A 23,848-nucleotide genomic window follows, 5' to 3' on the forward strand; every position below is an offset into this window, starting at 1 on the left:
TCTCAGGTCAGCTTCAGCAGAGGGGAGCCAGATCCCGGGGGTGTAGTTGGGAATGTGTGTGGGAAGGTGGGCTTCCGTTAAGAGTTAGAAATAGGTATTTAACAGTCTAAGGTGAAAGTAAGTACTACAGATGCTGGAGATTACAGTCAAGAGTGTCATGCTGGGAAAGCACAGTAGGCCAGGTAGCATCCAAGGAACATGAAAATTGATGTTTCGGGCAAAAGTCCTTTATCAGGAATGAGGCTGGGAGTCTCAGGGATGGAAGGATAACAACAGTTTAACCTTTCTGGAGTAACTGTGTGCCCAGTTGCAGTGGAACCCTTTGAATTCACTGATTTTTTAAGTTCACACTTTTGGGATTTTCCACTGTTGAGGGAAATGCCCAGCAGCATCTTTAATTTCCTGTGTAACTAAAAGGCGGTATGGTGGCACAGTGGTTAGCACTGCTGCCTCACGGCACCAAGGACCTGGGTTCAATTCCCAACTCAGGCGACTGACTGTGTGGAGTTTGCACGTTCTCCCCGTGTCTGCGTGGGTTTCCTCCGGGTGCTCCGGTTTCCTCCCACAGTCCAAAGATGTGCGGGTCAGGTGAATTGGCCATGCTAAATTGCCCGTAGTGTTAGGTAAGGGGTATATGTAGGGGTATGGGTGGGTTGCGCTTCGGCGGGTCGGTGTGGACTTGTTGGGCCGAAGGGCCTGTTTCCACACTGTATGTAATCTAATCTAATCTAATCTACACTCTGGCTTCCCCTATATGCGGTGTCCATCTACGCTGCAGAAATGATTATCAGCCCATCAGAAAATCCAAACTTAAACAGTTTCTTCATTTCAAAGACTCAGCACTTTCTTTGGAACCGGGACCCCCTGAAAGTATGATTTCAGTTTTTGGTTTGAAACGTTACCCTCTCCATTGGCATATCGCCACATTGGTGATTGAGCTTTGTTGTCACTCATTTCTTGTCAAATTGCATTTTCTTCATCAGTATTGTCGAGTGTAACAGTGTAATTTTGGGCAATCTCATGTCGCCAGTTTGCTACCTCCCCATGATGCCTAATGATTTTAAATATACCCGGTACAGCCCTTGTTGATATTTTTGATGTGTGCAATCTGTAATTCTGACCAATTAAAGGGCTTGTTAATTGCACTGTCATTACTCTTTGATCTCATGCAGACGCTAACTCTGAGACATTCTGACGCCTCAGTCTGACTCGAATTGTTGTTCTCTGGGTGGTTACCTCATTCTAGACCCAGCCCCAAAATGAACCCACATCTGTATGTGCAAAGTGCTTTGTGCTATTTCAGTGATATTATGAGCTGCTGCTTATCTTAACTTCTGCTGTTTAGAAATAACTGGATTTTAGCTCCGTTCTACTGAGCTGCGATAAGCTTAGATGTTGAGTGTTAATAGGTAATCTTTCTCAGGAAGGCAGTGAACAGTTGGTATTGCTGTAATGATACTGTTGAGTTGCTACATTGTGGTTTCAGCAATGTATTTGAGGTTGTTTACGCTATCACCGCAGGTGGTATGAAGGAGTTCATATCTAACAATTAACTCACTCATGTAGAATCCGAGACCATTAATAATGTTTATTTTTGGAGGCTGTGCCTCTGTGGGATACTAAAGGATTCACCCAGTCCTGTCCCTGCACTTCTCTTATTGACTCTTGCCAGGCTTTGATTTGCGGAGTTGTTTTAATGTGTAAAATGAAGGCTCTTTATAATAATGTGATATACTTCATCCTGGCTTTAGATTCATACACAAGGCTTGGCCATCTCTGGTGTATGTGCCAAGTACCTTAAGCAAGCACCACCAGCCTCTGCCGTAGTGGCACTTTAACAATTCATAGTGCTTTAATGAGATAGGGAGGAAAGGAGGTCGAGTTTAATTGAATTAGGAGAAGGTCCAGGGAGATACTGAAGGCATTGTTGAAGAGGGGTAGACATTACACACCATCTACAGTACACCAGCAAGAGTTCTTGTGTAGTAATAATGTCCATATGTTAGGACAAGGAGACCCTGGATTCAAGACTCACTTGCTCCAGAGGCATGTATTAAAATCTCTCAACGGGATAATTGGGCAATATCTTCTTCCTTCTTAAAATTAGCTAATGAATCTGGATCTCAGTTCTGTGAAGAATCTCTCATGGACAATGGAAGTGTCCTAACCTCTGGTAAGTGTTCTGGGTTCAAGTCATAGAGATGTACAGCACGGAAACAGATCCTTCGGTTCAACTCATCCATGCTGACCAGATATCCCAACCTAGTCCCATCTGCCAGCGCCTGCCCCATATCCATCTTAGCGCCTTTTAAATATTGCAATTGTACCAGCCCCCGCCACTTCCTCTGGCAGCTCATTCCATACATGCACCACCCTCTGTGGTCCCTTTTATATCTTTCCCCTCTCACCCTAAACCTTTACCCTCTAGCTCTGAGATTCCCACCCCAAGGGAAAAAGCTTTGTCAAGTCCCACCTGCTCCCGAGGGTGTCATAACATTTAAACAGTTTGATCAAAAATATCTAGAGTACATAAACAGGTAATATGGTCAAACTGGTCAATTGTCAATGTTTAAGCTCCACATATAACTTTATCAATATAGCTGTCTGTTTCTTTATGCCTCATAGACTGGTCTAGCTTCCCTCTTAAATGCATCTATGCAGTTCATCTCAACTACTCGTAGTGGGTTGAGTATTCTTACTGAATGTACTATCTTATATTTATGTCTTTCTTATATTTATGTTTGTCTAATTTGTGCGTGCGTAGACATATTTCACTTGTTTATAACCTCTCCAACATCTTCATCATTTTAAAGACCTCAGTTAAAGTGATCCCACCCACAGTCTGCCTTTTGAGGTGAAAGGGCCTCCTGCTTCTTCAGCCTTTCCCGATAAATATATCATTTCCTTTCTGGTGTCATTATTCTTGTCTGTTTCTTTCTAATATGAACGCAAGAATGCACTACATCAATCTCAAATTTGAAAGTTTTTAGTTTTTGGACACAGGGTGTTTTAAAGTTCCTCTAATCTTTCTGTCTGTTCCTAATACATGAACTTCACCCGCATGCTCATGTTAAACTCTCAGGTTGCACATCACCATCTGATTGTCAACTGGAGGAGCCAGCTCTTTGAAGCATTGAATGGAATACGTAGATATATAAATTACATCATTACTGTGACAGTCAAATTCAATTAAGCATCACTATTTTATTCAATGCACAACAACATTGTTTTTAAGACTGAATTCAAATGTACTACAAACTTGCTAAACATTGTTGAATATTGCACTGTACTGTATTAGCAATGAGCAACAGCTGACGTTTTGCAAAAGTGCTGTGTCTGTATTGGCATGAATTGGCTCCAGAGGGCAGCAGAGAAACACTCTGGAACATAAACAGAAAACTCTGTGACTCCTCCTGCTTCCTAGCCACTCGAAGGTCAATGCCGATGACATAAAGCAAGATCACTGAGTTTCTCAGGAATTGGAATTGTCCAGTTTATCCTGAAGGCTTCTCCTTTGTGAAGCTTGGGCTGGCTGTGGGAAGATTTCTTTTTATGAATGAAGCAATGATGCCATTGGTCTGGTAAGATTTTGCAGCCGACTTGAAGGTGCAGAGAGATGAGGTGTGAGGGTGAGAGGCTTTCTTCGAGGATCTCCAGAGAGGTGAAGATGCAAGTGGATTGTAAAAGTCAGGCACTGTAGAGCTACTGGTAACTAGGAGAAGATGTGTATAATGCAGAAGTTGCAGGATCAGTTCATTCCAAAAAGGAAGAAAGATCCTAGGAGGAGGCATGGGTGGCCGTGGCTGACGAGGGAAGTTAAGAAGCATATAAAGTTAAAAGAGAAAAAAAATAGCAAAGATAAGTGGGAAAACAGAGGACTGGGAAGCTTTTAAAGAACAACCCAGGATTACTAAGAAGGAAATACGCAGAGAAAAAATGAGGTACCAAGGTAAACTGGCCAAAAATATAAAGGAGGATAGTAAAAGCGTTTTTAGGTATGTAAAAGGCAAAAACAATGGTTAAGACTAAAATTGGGCCCTTGAAGACAGAAACAGGGGAATATATTATGGGGAACAAAGAAATGGCAGAAGAATTAAATTGGTACTTCAGATCTATGTTCACTGGGGAAGACACAAGCAATCTCCCTGAGGTATCAGTGGCTGAAGGACCTGAACTTAAGGGAATTTATATTTGCCAGGAATTGGTGTTGGAGAGACTGTTAAGTCTGAAGGTTGATAAGTCCCCGGGACCTGATGGTCTATATCCCAGGGTACTGAAAGAGGTGGCTCGAGAAATCGTGGATGCGTTGGTGATAATTTTCCAGAGTTCCATATATTTGGGATCAGTTCCTGTGGAATGGAGGGTGGCTAATGTTGTACCACTTTTTAAGAAAGTGGGAGAGAGAAATCAGGAAATTATAAACCAGTTAGTCTGATCTCAGTGGTGGGAAAGATGTTGGAGTCTATTATAAAGGATAAAATTACGACACACTTGGATAGTAGTAACAGGATAGGTCAGAGTCAGCATGGATTTATGAAGGGGAAATCATGCTTGACTGATATTCTGGAATTTTTTGAGGATGTAACTCTGAAGATGGACTAGGGAGATCCAGTAGATGTAGTGTACCTGGACTTTCAGAAAACTTTTGATAAAATCCCACATAGGAGGTTAGTGAGCAAAATTAGGGCGCGTGGTACTGGGGGCAAAGTACTAACTTGGATTGAAAGTTGGTTGGCTGACAGGAAACCAAGAATAGTGATAAACGGCTCCATTTCAGAATGGCAGGCAGTGACCAGTGGGGTACCGCAGGGATCAGTGCTGGGACCGCAGCTTTTTACAATATATACTGATATAGAAGATGGCATTAGTAATAACATTAGCAAATTTGCTGATGATACTAAGCTGGGTGGCAGGGTGAAATGTGAGGAGAATGTTAGGAGATTACAGGGTGACCTGGACAGGTTAGGTGAGTGGTCAGATGCATGGCAGATGCAGTTTAATGTGGATAAATGTATGGGTATCCACTTTGGTGGCAAGAACAGGAAGGCAAGTTACTACCTAAATGGAATCAGTTTAGGTAAAGGGGCAGTACAATGAGATCTGGGTGTTCTTGTACACCAGTTAATGAAGGTAAGCATGCAGGTATAGCAGGTAGTGAAGAAGGCTAATAGCATGCTGGCCTTCATAACAAGAGAGGTTGAATATAGAAACAAAGAGGTTCTTCTGCAGCTGTACAGGGCCCTGGTGAGACCACATCTGGAGTATTGTGTGCAGTTCTGGTCTCCAAATTTGAGGAAAGACATTCTGGCTATTGAGGGAGTCCAGCGTAGGTTTACGAAGTCAATTCCTGGAATGGCGGGACTATCTTAAGCTGAAAGACTGGAGCGACTGGGCTTGTATACCCTTGAGTTTAGAAGACTGAGAGGGGATCTGATTGAGACGTATAAGATTATTAAAGGATTAGACACTGTGGAGGTAGGAAACATGTTTCCGCTGATGAGTGAGTGCCGAACCAGAGGACACAGCTTAAAAATACGGGGTAGACCATTTAGGACAGAGATGAGAAGAAACGTCTTCACCCAGAGAGTGGTGGCTGTGCGGAATGCTCTGCCCCAGAGGGCAGTGGAGGCCCAGTCTCTGGATTCATTTAAGAAAGAGTTGGATAGAGCTCTCAAGGATCATGGAATCAAGGGTTATGGAGATAAGGCAGGAACAGGATACTGATTAAGGATGATCAGCCATGATCATATTGAATGGTGGTGCAGGCTCGAAGGCCAGAATGGCATACTCCTTCGCCTATTGTCTGTTGTCACTGTGTGGTGTGGGGGCGTGGTGGGGGTTGGGCATGCATTGCAGAAGACATCAATGATGGTGTAATGTGGATGAACAGGGCTGTAAATGGGAAAGGATACAAATATACAAGTTAAGAGCAGGAGTTGACCACTCTACCTGTCGCAGCTGCCTGCCATTCAGTATACTCATGGGTGGTTTGGTTAGTCTGATTTCTGCCTACCACTTGATAACCTTTCACTCCCTTTTTTATTGGGAGAAAGTGAGGACTGCAGATGCTGGAGATCAAAGTTGAAAAGTGTGGTGCCGGAAAAGGAGGTCAGGCAGTATCTGGGAAGCAGGAGAGTCGACGTCTTGTCAGGAGTGAAGGGATTATGCTCGAAACATTGACTTTCCTGCTTCACAGATGCTGCCTCGCCAGCTGTGCTTTTCCAGCACACACTTCTTCACTCCCCTTTTTTTTAAATCAAGTATCTGTTTACTTTTGCCTGAAAACTATTTGAGGACTCTATTTCCGTCACCTCTCGTGAAGAGGAGAGAAGTTGCCAATGGGCCAATATCCTGGAATTCTCTTCCTAAGGGCATTGCGAGTCTACCAACAGCAGGTGAAGGAGGCCGTCGCCATCACCTTGTCGAGGGCAACTAGGGGCAGGCAATAAATGCTGGCCCAACCAGCGACAAGTGTGAGCCGCAAGTGAATTTTAAAAAAGTAATGCAGTGATGGACTTTGTATCAGCTGGAGACCACGAGGAGTGAGATACATACTCGGGCAGACTTTGTTTTGGTTCACCACCTTCTTTAGCTTAATGACAATACAATTCTGCTCATCCAGGTCTCCAAGTGCCAATAGCTTAAATAGGTGATGTGCTGTTGGACCATCATTTAACTGCTCTGAAACGTGTGCACTTGTGATCTGAGACAGTTTTGCCTCAATAATTGTCAGCCTTCACCAGCTGTGGGAGTTGGTTGTTTTTGCTCTCCTTGTGGCCCAGGGCCATGCCTGAAAAACCCCTTCCCAAGGCACAGTAAGCATCAATGGCACTGGCTAGTTTCCCATGAAGCTGTTTGTTGTGTTTACAGAATGTTGCTGAGGATCTGGACAACCTGTTATCAGCACTGAGTGAGAATCTGATCGATTTCACAGAGCCCACGCCAGTGGTAGGTTCTGTTTACAAATGTGATTTGTTGCTGTCATGGGAGCCTTGCAGTTTAACCCAACAAACACAGGTCATGGTCTGGGCAGCAGCCTGCTCACTTCCTACTGACACAAAGCATTGACGCAAAACCAAAACTTCCTCTTACGCACCCAAAATGCCTTACAGCCGTTGGAATCTTTTTTGAGCTGCTGTAATGTAGGAAACACAGCATCCAGTTTATAGGCAGCGAGTTCCCACATACAAAGGTGTTGTGATTAAGTAATCTGTCTTAATGATGGTTGAATAATAGATATTGACCAGGACACTTGGATAGCAACCCTGCGTTCTTTGAGATAGATCCACCTTAGAAAGCAGACGAGGCCTTGGTGTTAGATCTCAGCCGAAAGGCAGCAGCACCAACAGTACAGCACTCCCTCAGAATTGTACTGGAGGGTAAGCTTGGATTTTTGTACACTCTCTGTACATTGGGACAACTTGTGACCATGTCGGCCGTGGCTGACACTAACATGACTGAGGGTTCAAAACCACTTCACATCAGACAACCTATAGTGTAACCGCATGCATTCCCAAACACCACCTTCCAAATCCAAGGTGTCAAAGGGTCCAGTAGTAACTTGTACTTTTCGACACTTCCTTGGAACTACTTTTAGTTGCATTTAAATACACCCCTTTATTCATGTTCTCTATCAGATTGTTGTAAACCTGTTACTTGATTTCTCACACGGTTTTATTCATGTGGGTGATTTTCCATTTGGGAGCTGACTGTACAATCAAGTCCAAATACCAGTCTAGAATTAACCATTGCTCTTCCTTCTAATCTCTCTTATTCCCAGTGACCCTGCCAGTATTGATCAATCTCAAGTTAAAATATCAATGAACTTCTTTGAAGAAATAGTTAGCTTTGTCTTTAGATGTTTCTGTTTTCTTCAATTTAATGTTTTGGTGTCAACCTAGGACATGGTGGTTCCTAACGGGATATTCAGTCGTGATGTCTCTTCAACTGTAATGGTACCAAACCCGTTTGCTGAACCTGCACCCTTTCCATTTCCATCTCCCACTCCAGCTCAACATTCCTTGGAATCAACATATCCATCAACAACCAGGTAAAGTCTTGTCAATAAAAACAATAATTGCTTGAGATCAGCGCAACATTGAGGGCCGAAGGGCCTATACTGCATTGCAATGTTCTATGTTCTAGAAACTCAGTGGTCTGACAGCATCTGTGGAGAGAGAAAGAGTTGACATTTTGAGTCCAATATGACTTCTTCAGAACCACAGAGAAAAAGTCTCATGACATCCTCTACTGTTGGATGAATGAACCCAAGGCTAGTGTCTGGTAGAAAATGGTAACATAAATCGCCAGAAGTTGGTGGTTGTATATCTATTAAATTTGAACTTATCCATCTGTAATGTCAAATGTTACATCCTCGGAACCTTCATGACCTCTTCCTCTTTAACTCGCCACCTCCAAACTGGCCTTCACCTCTGTTTGCTCTACATGTAACTATTGTGCTGAGTCCTCACTCTCAACCCTCATCACCTATCCCATTTTAACACTAATCCAACCTTCAGAACGAGCCTCTGGACTTTGTCCATCTCCCCATCCGTCTCTCGACTCTTCCCCACCACAGAAAACAGCCATCACTCTTTCATAACCAAGCGATTCAGTCACCTTCCAAAATGCTCCTGACCTCTCTTCAGCTGCTGTGCAGCACCTTGGGCGCTCAAAATGTTAAAGATGTTACCTTAGTTGTTAACACATTGTGATCGATGTTGTTTATCTCCCGCAGCATTATCACAAAGGATGTGGAGAAGACTGTGAAGCCCAAGGGGCTGTTGACAACGGAGTTGTGAGGTCTACAGAGTTTGCCTTTGACCCATTTGTAAAGTGAAAACAACAGTCCAAGGTGCCTGCCTTCATTTAGACTCCTAAGATATTCCACATGGAGTAACCAAGCAACGTTGATGACCTCCTTTTGTACAAAATCTGAGCTCAACCTTCCCTTCTGAGGCAGTGGCTGTAGGAATACTCCCCTGGTGGAATCTTGATTTTTCAGATTCTCAACAAAAATAAGGCTTTTCGTTTCTGTTTGAGAATGTGAATTCCTCTTACGCTGCTTATGGCTTAGAGCGACTGGAAAAACCGTTCCAAGTATAGAAGGTTACTTGGAACTTTGACCATTGTTTCATCTCAAAGAACAAACTGGCAGGAGGAATAGTTTGTGTTGACTACTACTGTACTTGCAAGAAGGACCTCTTGTCAGAAGCTGGCGTGACAGTAAAGGAGTCTGCTTCTGACTGAATGGGAATGATGCAAGTTGGAAATGAAGTTAAAACACTGTAGTCTCAAATCTCTGACCCAAATTCTCCAGTTAGAGTGTTTCATTACATGTGAATGAGCTCTGTATTTTGCTTTTATGAAGAGCAGACATTTCAGCATCTCAGAAATATTAGTTTTGAGAGGCACATTCAGCGCACAGATCCTGGATCAAACTCCGAGATATTAGCGAAGAATGTCTGAGAGGGGATTTGGAAGCCTGGAGAGAGATAGTAGCATCAACGTGAATCCTTGGATGACGCTGATTTTTTTTTTCCCCAAGTTTCCTGATACTCTGGAAGTAGTTTGAAAAACTTGAGGTCCTTGGTAAGGAGGTGGGGGAGAGACCCTTTCACAATGCAAGATGATCTGAGCCTTATTGCAAAATATTGTACTTTTCGCAATTGTTCCCTCAGCTGCACAATCTGCCAGTAACCACCAGAAGAATCTTGGAAATGCCCAACTGGTCAGTCAGTGATGGGTTCACCGGACATTTCTTTATCAAATATCAGAAATGTAAAGGACTACATTGTTTGAGAAGCTGACAAAAAGAAGATAAAATAAAAAAAACTGTGCCCATGCAATTTTTACCAGCAATTCTTCCGATACTGTAAATGTTTCCATGTTGAATTTACGGTTTTGTTTTATCCCTGGCACTGTCCTTTCTATTTCGGTCTGTTTGTTGCTGCTTGTTTCTCTCAACACTCCAGCTGATCCCTTACGCCCTACAGCATACCTGCTGCTGCATCATAATTGGATTCTTAAAGAGATGTTTGTGAGTTTCCTCAGTGTCTCTCACTCTGTCAGAAAGGTTTTCCCAAATTGTGATGGCCAGAGGAATTAATTCCATGGGGATGGCTGCATGCTGTAACTGTAAGAGATGCCTGTTCCATTTATGAGCTATAGTTTTGTCATTGCTGATCTCTCTGTCTGTCTGTCTCTGTCTGTCTGTCTGTCTCTCTCTCTCTCTCTCTCTCTGTCTCTCTCTCTCTCTGTCTCTCTCTGTCTCTCTCTCTCTCTGTCTCTCGGATTCTGTCTCTCTCTCTCTCTCTCGGACTCTCTCTGACTCTGACTCTCTTTCTCTGACTCTCTCTCACTCAAATGCACACAGAAAACGAGGTATGAAATGTGCTCTGACTAGCCCTCCATGTGGAACTACCTATTTTACTCGCCCCACCTGAACTATTCTCCTGCTTTTCATATTAGTTATCCAAATAGCCACCTTCTTCGGGGTCTACTGTTGAAACTCTTACTTAGATCAACAGATTGTGTATGGATCAGTGCATCCTTTAAATTTCAAGTTAGTAGTGCACAGGAATGCAACTTGTTGCCACCTTTTCTCTTTGAGGGAAGATGTCTCCAGTCTAATTAGCACCTTTTCCTGCTGATACCATGATTGGGCTTTTTTTAATCATAGGGTCATAAAACCCATTGTAATTGTTCCTTATATATTCTCCAAAATATGTCCAGCTATTTTTTATTATTATTATTTCACTATTTGTGAGGTGGAGTGGTACTGTTCACAATTGTCCCTATGTAGTACAGCGAACATTTTATCAATCCACCCCTATGGGACCAGGAATATTTCAGTTGATCAAGATGTCCACATAATCAATGTCAAAACACTAAGTAATGGAAATTAAGTAATGCAAGGGTTAAATAGATCACTGATATGTTTTATTTACAGCATAAATCATTTAAATAATGAAACTTTGCCTTCAGCAAAACTTACCAGCAAAGAGCCTTCTCACTTGCACCTTCAACTGATTACTCGAACATCACAGAGATTACAATAATACAGTAAACGTCCGGTATTTCAGGTATATAATTTTTGCCGGTTTAGCAAGAGTACCGGTTCAGAAGGTGCTGGTGAAAAGTTTGTTGCCCTCGCTCTTCCCTGCCCCATGGCAGCCACTCTTTGCTTCTTTTAACCTCTCATGCTATTGTTATTTGAGTGCAACCTCTATAGCTCCTGAGCCGACAGTGGTAATCCCCATGCCTCAGTACTCATGTTCTTATCTTTCCCCAAGTGCCCAAGCTTTCCTCCATTCTTTGTACTGGCTGTCAAGGTGTGTGTTCAGCCCCTATAGCAGGACACACTGTGGTGTTTTGCGTTGCTAACCTTTGGGGTGGGTCACATCATGAACTGGAATCCTGCCTGGAATCCACCTCATGACCACACTTAAAGGGCAGGAGTTTATCCCAGTGATTCACCTCTCCACCATTTGGAGGACATTAAACTCCAAAGAGCAATATATTAACATGAACCATTCCAATATTTCAATGATTTACTGTGATTTTTGAGACCTTGGACCCACTCATTCTGATGGTAACAATGCTTCTAAACAGGAATCTTAACCACATTCCTTACTTTTGTAGTGAAAAAGTATTTTTTAAGTGTAGTGTAATTTTGTCGTGCCATGAGAACAAGTCTCTTGTTAATTGAAGTCCTAATAATTGTAATTCACTGACCTGGTGGGGGTAAACCAATTGAATATTGTGCTCACAGTTTGCAATGAGACCAGGCAGCTGATATGATTTGAAATGGAGAGACTGACTGACAGTAATTCTCTTGTCAATGCATTTTTATAATTCCACATCCATTCACTCCACTGTACTCCCCTTGGAAATCAAGGGTGTTTGAAACATACAAGGACAATGTGACCTTCTATGCTTGCCTTCGTCAAACACCCTGGTTAAAGACAAGTTGACATTCTTGGAAAAAAAAGTATGCAAAATCCAGAAAGAATAACAATTTGTTATACTCCATTGACGTTGATGTGTAACTTAAGCTTCATATCAACATAATTTTAATGTAATTTGGTGTTAAGATTATGTACTGTGTGTGAGGTGAATATGTAACAGTTCCTTGTGAAGTGATCTTGTATTGTTTCAGTTGAAGCTGCTGTATTCAGTGTAAAGCAATGTTCCTGTGATAACTTCCCCCACAAAACCCACCATACCCAGGTCAAATCCTCCTCCTTCATTTGAGGGTGCCTCAGTGATGGCATCATGATGAATTAGGTCTATCTTATTCATAGGAAATAAAATATAGGAAATATTTGTCAGGTCTGGCAGGCATCTGTACGGAGTAAATTAGATTAGATTAGATTACTTACAGTGTGGAAACAGGCCCTTCGGCCCAACAAGTCCACACCGACCCGCCGAAGCGCAACCCACCCATACCCCTACCCCTACATATACCCCTTACCTAACACTATGGGCAATTTAGCATGGGCAATTCACCTGACCCACACATCTTTGGACTGTGGGAGGAAACCGGAGCACCCGGAGGAAACCCACGCAGACACGGCGAGAATGTGCAAACTCCACACAGTCAGTCGCCTGAGGTGGGAATTGAACCCAGGTCCCTGGCACTGTGAGGCAGCAGTGCTAACCACTGTGCCACCGTGCCACCATAAATCTAGTTGATATTTTTGTTGACTTCAGAAGATTAGAAGCAAACCATTGCAGATGCTGGAAATCTGAAATAAAACAAAATGCTAAAGGAGCTCAGCAGCTCTGGCAGCATCTCATTTACTACAGTCGGCACCCTCAATGCTTTTGCTGTGGCCACCCTCACTATTGTTCTGAGTCATTTTCCCCCAGTCTGTCACCAGCATTTTAAATGCTTATTTTTCAGCCCCTTTCAGTTCTGCAGAACAGCCATGGAGTTATACAGCACGGAAACAGACTCGTTGGTCCAAGCAGACCATGATGCACACAATCCCAAACTAAACTAATTCCACCTGCATGCTCCTGCCCCATGTCCCTCAAAACCTTTCCTATTCATGTATCTATCCAAATGTCTTTGAAACATTGTAATTGTACTGACATCTGCTACTTCATCATCAGGCCCAGCACATTCACACACAAACCAGCCTGTGTATGTAAAAAAAATTGTCCTGATGTCTTTAAATATCTCTCCTCTCGCCTTAATGTGCCCCTTAGTGTTGAAATTTCCCATCAAGGAATTTTCCTACCATTAAATCTCTCTGTACCTCTCATTATTCTATAAACATCTATCAGGTCCTGTCGTAAGGGATCCGAAACATTATTCCAATTTGACTCTCCAGAGACGTTACCAGATGTCCTCAGTATTTTCCTCATTAATTTCAGAATTACTTTGCTTTTATTTTCTTGTTTCCTTGAAGTAATTGTTTTTGCTGTATACACTGGTGATGGGCTAGGTAGTCTTTTCATTTTCCAGTACGCTTAACCACAGTCAGCATTTGGAGAGCTCCCACGGTCCATCCATTAAAATGACCCTTTAGACTTTCAAAGCTTGTGTCTGCTTGGAGTAACTGTGTGTTCAGTGTCACCACAATTCAGGAAGGGTATGTTGGTTTTGGAGTGTATGCATTGAAATGAAACAGTGTCAAGGTCATTAGTCTGTGGACCTCTCTTTCCTAGAGAGTATAGAGACGGTCTTTGAATACTTTTAAGGCTGAGTCAGATAAATTCTTGACTGACCAGGGAGCCAAAGTGTATAGGGAATAGTCAGAAGAGTAGAGCCTGCAATCAAATCAACCATGATCTTATCAAATGGCAGTGTTAGTCCAGCTCCGAATTCAGATACTCATGTAACTAAGACTTATGGAGTTAAATTAGGCATAAATTACTTCAACGCAGCTTCTAGTTCCTTGAGTATAGAAAGTAGAGGGCATTATTGTTGGGTACTTACAACAGTAAAAGAAATTTGGTAGGATAAGGTACAGTGAATTCTGTTTGCTCTGGTGGGGAACTCCGAAATAGGAGGGCCTACAAACCGGGCAGGAATGAAACCAGGAAGTGCTACTTCACACGAACAGGTTCCGCAAATTTGGAACTGGAACAATTTGGTGTCAGAATGAGATTGGTAGGGTTTTGTTAGATATGATTATCAAGGCTTTTGCAGCAAAGGTGGGTAGATGGATCGAGATACAGATCAATAGTGATAGAATGGAATGGTGGACCTGGCTTGAGTGGCCACAAGCTGTTCCAATAACATAAAATACTTGCAAACTCAAATTCAATCAGTAATATCTGGAACAGAGATTAGAACTCTAACAATATCTTCCTTATTCCTGATTTCAGCCACATGCCTCTGAGGTTTTCTGTAATGGGCACTCTGGGTAACCCATAGTCGACTTGTCACATCAGCCTAATCCCAGAACAACTCCTCAATACATTGAAGATATCTCTGCCATTTCTAAAGCATCCCTTAGAATCAGTTTTCTAAATCAACATCAATTTACTTCACCAACAAGTGGAAAGCAGAGATAGAAAGTTCACTCAAAAGGCAATTATGCTAACTCTTTTTGAAAGGATTATCCAATTAGCCGCACCAAAACCAGCTGCTCCCTCCGCACACTTTTACTTCCTTTTCAATATTTATCTAATCCCCTTTTTGTAAGTTGCCATCAAATCTGCTTCCATGGTCCTTTTACACATTACACAGTGAGTAATGATCAAGGATGCAAAGAAAATTATCTTCACCTTCCACATTCTGATGAAAAGTCATCTTGACCTGAAACGTTAACTCCGTTCCTCTGTGCTCAAATGCTGTCTGACCTGCTGAATATTTTCACCACTGTTTTTAATCTCTTTACTCCCTCCCAACAATTTTGGCAGTTACCTTAAATCTTTGGTTACCAATCCAACTGATAGTTTCCATTTATTTATTTATTGTATGCAAACCTTAAAGAATTATGTAAAGTACTGTTAAATGTCCCCTTTTCCTGTACAGACAAAAATGCCCCTTAGTCTTCTGTCATATTTTTAGAGTCATGGTCAAGTATGATTGAGAAAAAAATCCAGCTGAGAATTGGGGGTTCAAACTTGTTTTTAAAGAAGTATCAGTAAAACAGACTTATCGAAAAAAAGCTGTGTTTACTGTTGTCCCATGTGAGAGCAAACTAAAACTGCAATCCCAGCATGGAACCTGGTTTGATAGATTGTCTATGTTTTAATTTTGTTTAGTTAATGGAGCGGAGGGGAGTCAGTCACTAAAACGTAGGGCTGCATTTGTTCTTTGACAGTAACCTGAACTGTCTACAATCTAACAACCTGAGGACTTCTTTTCTGAAACTCTTCTGGCTTTGAAAACTTCACAAACTACAATAACCAGTTTACACTGAACTGAACTAAAGTCAAACCTGTTGGGAAAGAAATAGTTCTCTTAACTGAATTTTGTTGTGGGTGAGAAACTAAAACTCTTTTGAATTCAATTCTAAATTGCTCACCACTAAAACTCTGGTGTTCTCCTGAGGTTACTGAAATTAAAACAATGGCCTGATCTGTTTGCACTGCCTGTCACAAACCCAAAGTATGAATATCTTGTTCCAACAATGCTCCAGGGATTCTCCCAAACCTGTCCTTGTAATAACATGTCTTTTTGGAACTGGTGTATTTCAGTCACTGTTTCAAAATTGCTTTCTGACCTCAGCACTAACCCACACACAGAAGCCAGCGTTTTTAAAAACCATTCAAATTCCTTTGGTGGAGGTGGGTAACAAGGATGTGTTGGGCCAACAGGTTGCTTTCTGTGCTTCATGAGAAATAAAATTCATGGGATGTGGGCATTGCTGATTGGGCCAACAGTTACTGCCCATTCCTGGTTTTCTTCAAAGGATCATCGCAGTCCTCAAGGTGTAGGTATGTCCACAATGCTGGTAGGGAGGGTGTTCCATGATGTTAACCCAGTATCCATGAAGGAACCCGTGATGTGCAAACTCTAAGTGATGATGTCTTAGAAGAATGCATGCTGTGGTTTCGAATGTAACCAGATTTGCTTGTGATGCTACACTAAAGATTGAGCAGGGGAATGTGTGGCATCTGTGTTGAGCCATGGATGTTTGCCATGGTGATTGTATGGATGTTTACCATGGTGATTGTATGGTGCAGTCAGGAGCTTTGGATAGGGCAATGGATAATGGTGGAGGCTCCAACTTTCTTTCCATCACTTGGCTAACCAGGAATCTGGCCCGCTCTTGCTACTGCCATTGGTATTTTGGGAGGATTAATGTTAGTTAATCTGGTCTGTTATGAATGCACTTTCCACGCTCATGAAGTCCTGCAGTGGGACTTGAGTCCAGGATATCAGGTTCAGCTGCAACCCACTGTGTTTCACAATCTTTGGCTGGACTGCTGGATGGTTTTCCTGTGTTAGTGCACCTGAGAAGGGGGATGTTTTGAATAAAGGAGTACTTAAAAAAAAGTATACAAATATATTTCTCAGCTAGTGTATAAGATAGTATCACTGTCTTTCAAGTGTAATTTGTCTTGTTAATTTATAGCTCTAGAATGTTATATACAAGTGCAATTTGCATTAGTCCTCAAATAATTTATTTTTTGATTAAAAATGCACGTTTTCACAAGGAGTAGTCTACATAGAGACAAATATTAGAGGCACAGCACTGATTTCTGTATTCCTGGATTTCTGTAAGTTTGTCAATTTTTTAAAAAGATGGTTTGTAGTTTACTTACTCTTTTGTACATTTATACAGTGTAGTTTTTCTTGCCCTCTCAGTACAATAAAAATTTATTTGGATGCAACTGATGGGAAGTCCTTGGTGTTTGTACTTATCCGAAGAGGAGGAAATTTGCAGGATAGGGCAGGGGAGTGGGGGTTGCTGGGTTGCTTCTGCAGAGAGCTGGTATATGTACCAAGGGTCAAATGGCTACTGCCTGCGGTAAAACCATTGATTGTTTTCAAACACCCTTGCACTCATCAAACTCCTTCAGCCCTACAACCTGTTGAGAACTCTGCTCCTCCAGATTGTACCTCTTGCACATTTCTGAAGTCTCTCTCTCTCTCTCACACACACATATACTTGGTCAACTGTACAGGTTTTTAAGGAACATTGTGACAGGAGGGGACACTCCGATATAATTGGTACATCAGCTGGTTGGCACACCTAGATTGCTCAAGAAGCAGAGGGAGAAACTCACAGAAACTGTGTTTGAGAAAAAGAAGAATGATAAATCAAGGCCCGAAAAGCCAATCCTGCAAATATTCATGATGTGGAAGTTTATTGGTAACTAACACCAAAATAGATGTAAAGGCAAGTTGTGAGAAGGATGCAAACCATTTATGGAAACATATTGATAGGAAAAGTAAATAGGTAAAAACAATGACTGCAGATGCTGGAAACCAGATTCTGGATCAGTGGTGCTGGAAAAGCACAGCAGTTCAGGCAGCATCCAACGAGCAGCGAAATCGACGTTTCGGGCAAAAGCCCTTCATTGATGTCCATTCTCCAGCTCCTCGGATGCTGCCTGATCTGCTGTGCTTTTCCAGTGCCACACTTTTCGACTCTGATCTCTAGCACGTGCAGTCCTCGCTTTCTCCCTGCATAATCAGGAAGGCTAATGAAGGGGGTTGGAGTATGAAAGTTGGGAAATCTTACTGCAATTGTACAAGATGTTGGTGAGACCACATCTGGAATATTGTTAGCAATCTTTTTGTCTTATTTAAGGAAATATTTCATTGGAGGCAGTTCAGAGAAGGTTCACTTGGATGATCCCTGGTATGGAGAGATTGTCTTAGGAGCAAAGGTTAAACAGGTTGGGACTCTACTCACCGGAGTTCAGAAGAATGAGAAGTGATCTCATTGAAACATATCAAATTCTAAAGTGGCTTGACAGGGTAAACACTGAGAAAGTGTTTCCCCTCATGGGAGATTCTGGGACCAAAGAGCATAGTCTCAGAATAAAGGGACACCAATTTGAAACTCTGATGAGGGAGAATTTCTTCTCTGAAGGTTGTATGTCCTTGAGATTCCTGTCACAGCAGTGGGGACAGAGCCTTGCTGAAGGCTGAAGTGGATACAAGGGTAATCGTGAATGATGGGGAATGTGGGCATGAGCAATGTTGGATCAGCCAGAATCATACTGACTGTTAGAGCAGACTTGAGGAGCTGAACAGCCTTTTCCTGTTTTTATTTTGTACAATCTTACTGTCTATTAACCAGCAGTGAAATTTCACTTGCAAAAACGGGGGTTAATTCAGGATTTACTGGAAGCCAATTATGCTTCACAAATGTGATTGAAATCTCTGGGGCAGCTGAGAAATTTGATCAAACATACACTGACTGCATTAACTGAAGCTTTCAGAGAGCACTTGCACAACCGCACAGGAAGCTCATTTGAGAAAATACAAGCCTTCCTTCCCCATCCCCACCCCCCCCCCAATACTGATAAACCTATAAGTTGGCTCAGTACTAAGAAGCAAATGATGGTGTGGGATGCCGTTCAAATGGGTGGTGGTTTGTAGTGAACTTCTCTCAAAGTTTGGATTCATTGCTGTGATATTTGTGAACCATCTAGACAGATGTAAGGAGCAGTTGAGTGTGTTTGGTGCTAGAAAAGCACAGCAGGTCAGGCAGCATCCGAGGAGCAGGAGAATCGACGTTTCGAGCATATGAGCTGTTAGAAATGAAGAAGTCAAGGGTGGGTAACAGGCCAGCATGGGGTGTCCAGTGGAAGCGGTGTGTTGGAGGTGTGAGAAAGGGTCCTCTGTGGGTGGGTGGGTAAGAGGCTTGATTGAAGAAGTGGGCCTGGAGGTGAAGGCAGCAGAAGTAGTGTTCAATGTCGCAACATGCCAAACTCATTAATCCGGGAGCGTAGTGAGATGAAGGTGAGGCCTTAGCTGAGAACTGAATGTTCATCCTCAGTGAGAGGAAGGTCTGAAGGAATTGTAAAAATTCTTCAGGGCTGGGAGCTAGGACCTGGGTTGGGGATGGAGCTGGGTGTGGGGCGGAGAATGCCACTTGAGTGGACATGGTTATGGGGTCAGGAGGGAGGTCACCAACGGAAGTGAAGCTCACCATGGGGGCGGAAATTAGGCCTACAGCAGTGCCCATCGAGGCAGATGTGATGTAACATGTGACATCAGCAATGTCGCTGGCTGAGTTCTGGTGAGTGATGTCACTGGTGGATGTGATGTCGGCGATGGAGTCATCCTTGTTCTGGTGAGTGATGTCACTAGGGGCAGAAGTGGCTGCAGCTGCAGCAACTGCTGGGATGGAAGTGACGTGCAGAGTAGGTATTGCATTGGTGCTGGCGATGGTGGATCCTGCAGAGTTCGCAGAGGCGGTTGTCTGGACGGTGATCACTGAGGCGGTGTGGTCGGCAGTGGCTGCGGTCTGTGGGGCGGAAGTGACATCATAGTTCACCGCAGCGGTTGTGGCTGGAGCAGCCACGTGGCTAATGGGCATCTGAACAGCTCCAGAGGCCAGGAAAGGTTCTGGAATGGTCGAGGAAACCAGTCTATTGAGGTAAGTTCACGAAAGTTTGATTAACTTACGTTCTTTTATGTCTAATATGGTGGATAAAACGTGTTGTGCATGTGAATTCTTCTGAGGATGTCGAACAGCAGGGGTCCTTTGCAGGTTTGGAAGAGTGTGACCCTGAGCTGAGGCAGGGCTGATTGTCAAGGGATTAAGTGGTGCCTGCAAGTGTGGAATGGAGAATCCAGAAGGAGAACTGTTTCTGAGGTTTTGGCTTTGTAGTACATACTAGTTGTCCTCTTCAGTCCAAATTGTGTAGGTCTGAATGTAGTCGGGAGTGCATGTGGGATCATTCAGTTCTGTAGGCAGGCATTGAGGAAGGAGACATGGCTGTGGTAGCGAGTCTGTTTCAGGGCATGGCTGAAGAGCTTCAGGGCAGAGGAGACGACTTGGGGGGTGCAGTAAAAGAGGGACTCACTGAGAGCCTTGTAAAGGGAGGAGGAGAGCTTCTTCAAGGTAGGCATCCTGGGAAGAGGCTTCGCAGTAAGGTTAAAATCAACTAGGAGAAAGTGAGGACTAGAGATCAGAGTCGAGAGTGTGGTGCTGGAAAAGCACAGCAGGTCAGGCAGCAACCAAGGAGCAGGAGAATTGACATTTCAGGCATAAGCCCTTCATCAGGAATGAGCTGTTAGAAATGAAGAGGTCAAGGGTGGGTAGCAGGTCAGCACGAAGTGTCCAGGTGGAATGGGTGTGTTGGAGGCGAGAGAAGGAGTTCTCAGTGGGTGGGCAGGAATATTGATTGTAAAAGTGGGCCTGGAGGCAGAGGAAGTGAAAGGAATGTGCAGTGTCGCAACCCATGTCAAACTCAGTAATCTGGGAGTGTAGAGGAATGAAGGTGAGGCCTTTGCTGAGGACTAAAAATTCATCCTCAGTGACGGGAAGGTCTGGGTGAATTGTAAAAACTCCGCAGGGCTGGGAGCTACGACCTGAGGTTCAGCTGGAGCTGGGTGTGGGAGTGGAGGCTGCCACTTGGGTGGGTGTGGTTATGGGGTCAGGAGTGATGTCACCAAGGGAAGTGACGCTCTGAAGAGCTGATGCCTGAAACATCAATTCTCCTGCTCCTCGATTGCTGCCTGACCTGCTCTGCTTTTCCACATATTCGACTCTGATCTCCAGCATCTGTGGTCCTCATTTTCGCCTAAAGGAGCAATGTTATAAAGTTTGGAGATGATAGGAAACTTGGTGAAGCAATTGCTCATAATAAACTTGGTAGTGGATTTTAAGGTAAGACAGGATGGGGAAATGGACAATGGTTCTGAGAAGCATGAAGCATTCTCACTTTTAAATATTAAAATATTCTGTTCAATAGCTGGGGCACAGTTCCAAAGTAATTTAGTCTCAACAGTCCATGCCGACTGTAATCCCAAATTAGACTAGTTCCACCTGCCTGTGCTTCATCCATATCCCTCCCATCCTTTCCTATCCATATACTTATCTAAATGCCTTTTAAACATCATAACTGTAGCTGCATCCATTACTCCCTCTGGCAGTTCATTCCACACACAAACCACTCTTTTTTTTTAAAAATGGCCTTTTTTTACATCTTTTTCCTCCCACCTTTTTAAAGTATGCCCCCTAGTCTTGAAATCCCCCACCCTGAGGAAAAGAGACTGTCATTCACATTATCTACACCCCTTGTTGTTTTATAAACCTCTAAGGTTACTTTTCAAACTCCTACAGTCCAGTGAAAAAAGTCCCAGCTTATCCAGCCTCTCCTTATAACTCAAACCCTCCATTCCAGTAACCGCTTTGTAAATCTCTTCTGAACCCTCCAGCTTAATAATATCCTTTCTATAACAGAGCTGACCAGAACTGGTCATAGTATTGCAGAAGAGGCCTCACCAACGTCCTGTACAACTTCAACTTTACATCCCAGCTCCTCTATTCAAAGAGCTGAGCAATGAAGGCAAGCATGCTAAATGCTGCCTTAACCATCATATCTATAACTTGCTTGTCTGTCTTCAACATTTCCTTATGTAATCTAATTAATAGTTCAAATACATGCAGAGGAATGTCTTCCTCACGTAGTGGATCCCAGAAACAGAGTGAACTGCTACATTTGGCTGTTTGGAGTGAAATCAAGGAGCACTTTCACATGATGGAGTTTCAGTTTTTCAAGCTTCTTCATCTAAAAGGTTAACTGCGGTCTGGCAGACTGAGATCACAAGATTTTCGTTCAGTGAAAATATCAAGTTAAATGGAATAGGAATCAGTTAATGATCTCATTATTCAGTAGAACAGGCTTAAAGGACTGATTGATTGGTTTGCTGCTATTCATTTGAGTGTGTCATGTTTTCATTCACTTAGATGACAAAGTTATAGGGAATCCAAAGCATCGGGATAAAGCTGTTGAACAGGTTTTGTTCCCGAAACGTTGATTCTCCTGCTCCTCAGATGTTGCCTGATCTGCTGTGCTTTCCAGCACCTCATGATCGACTCTGATATCCCCGTCCACACCTTCTCCAGGTTTTGTTCCTTCCAGGCACAAACATCCAATTCATTAAGACCATGGATCATAAAATAGCTTCAAACTAAATAACACAGAAGGAAAATAAATCCATACTGTGATAATTTTTCTCATTTCACCATGTGGATAAGTCACTGGGGCAGGTGTGTCAGAATGCACTGTATAATCAGTAGTTGTAGGATGTGTGTCATGTAAGGAATAATTGAATAGAGCACAGTGTATGTTGAAGTGTAGTGTTGTGCTTTATGCGGAGGGCAGATCAACACCAGCATCGAAGTAGACCCTGCAATTTATAGGGAACCCAGCTGTGCATCTAGAACAATGGTGGTAATGGGCTACCCAATTATTAAGATACAAGATTAAGACAAGTTCACATCTTGCCACCAAGTAAAATATAACATTAAAACTGATAACAGGAGGTTCTTCATTGCAGACAGAGAGGCATGGAGTAGACTTCAGGATAAAGTTGGGGAAACAAATGGAACCACAAAGTTTATTGACAGAGTGTGGAAAAACCTTCAGCCCCTTCCAAATCGATGATCCATTCTGGAGGTCTCAGTGCAAAGTTATAGCTACCTGTTTATAAGCCAACTTGTGTGTTTACAATAATTTTTAAAAAATAAATCACAAGGAGTTTCATCGGAGTATAATCAGACTTTATTTTTCTTTTGGCTTTGTATTAAAAGCAAAATACTGCAGGTGTTGGAAATCTGAAATAAAAGCAGAAAATTCTGGAGAAATTCAGGGAGGATGGCAGCATCTAAAGAAGGAGAAATAGATGATGTTTTAAGTCCAATCTGATTCTGGAACTAAAAGGTTCTGAAGCAGAGTCAGATTGGACTCAAAAACATCATCAGTTTCTCCTTCCATAGATGCTGCCAGAAGTGGTGAGACCTGGCAGCCAATTCAGCCACTGACGTAGGTGTTAAGGAGAGTCCTAAAGGAGGACAGGGTAGTTAAATAGAAGAAAACTTCCATTATTGGAGACTCAGACGTTTGAAGGTTCAGTTATCATTAATATCAAAGAAAGTGGGTAAAGCACAAGAGGTCAGAGTTAAAACAATGCAAAGGACTTGGAGCATGGTAGGGGTGAAAGTGATTTGGGGGTGGTAGAGGGAGCAAAGCATGGTGGGATAGGCTCACAGGAATTAAAAATTTCAAAAGCCATGTACTGTTGGACCAGGAATTAAGCAGCAGCTTTGAACTTTTAAGAGCATGAGTGAATCTGGAGATACATGAGGAATTTAACGTAAGACATGGTTAACTCAAAGTCTGGACAATGCAAGTCTTAAGCAAACGCTTTAGCCAGTACGCGAACAATGGTGTCGAGGGGACAGCTCGGTGGCTCACAGTGCCAGGGACCCAGGTTTGATTTCTTACTGGGTGACTGTATGGAGTTTGCTCATTCTCCCAGTGTCTGCATGTTTCTGTGCTCCAGTTTCCTTCCACAGTTCAAAGTTGTGCCAATTAGGTCATCCTAAGTTGCCCTGTAGGATCTAGGAAAATGCAGGCTAGCATGATAAATGCAGGGTTACAGGGAGAGGATTGGGGGCTGGGTGTGATGCTCTTTGGTAGGCTGAATGGTCTCTTACTACATTTTAGGGATTCTGATTCCATGATATCCTGGGGGAACGTGGGTTCAGGGACTCATTTTCTATGTTTAGTGTGATTAGCCTTGAGGTTCAATATACAACTAAGCATTCTTGCAGTAATGATAACTTGCAAATTTCTGTGACAATGGGCTTCAAAAAGAATATTTTAACAACAATCAATTTGAAGCTTTTAAGGAAGTGACCAGAAGCAAATTTAATTGTAAACATTAGCTTTATTTGTAACATGAAGGCGC

The 23,848-nt window shown here is 42.8% G+C and overlaps 1 protein-coding gene across 1 annotated transcript in view; it reads left to right on the forward strand.

The window, feature by feature from the left end:
* Positions 1–9,810, forward strand: part of epb41l5 (erythrocyte membrane protein band 4.1 like 5) — a 153,172-nt gene extending 143,362 nt beyond the window's left edge. The window contains exons 23-25 of the mRNA XM_060827736.1: positions 6,871–6,948; positions 7,902–8,050; positions 8,738–9,810. Of these exons, the coding sequence (XP_060683719.1) occupies positions 6,871–6,948; positions 7,902–8,050; positions 8,738–8,801 (291 nt within the window). The 3' untranslated portion in view covers positions 8,802–9,810. The remainder of the gene's footprint in view (positions 1–6,870; positions 6,949–7,901; positions 8,051–8,737) is intronic.
* Positions 9,811–23,848: the final 14,038 nt, after the last annotated feature.

Source organism: Hemiscyllium ocellatum, chromosome 7 (assembly GCF_020745735.1).
Source record: "Hemiscyllium ocellatum isolate sHemOce1 chromosome 7, sHemOce1.pat.X.cur, whole genome shotgun sequence".
NCBI lineage: Eukaryota > Metazoa > Chordata > Chondrichthyes > Orectolobiformes > Hemiscylliidae > Hemiscyllium > Hemiscyllium ocellatum.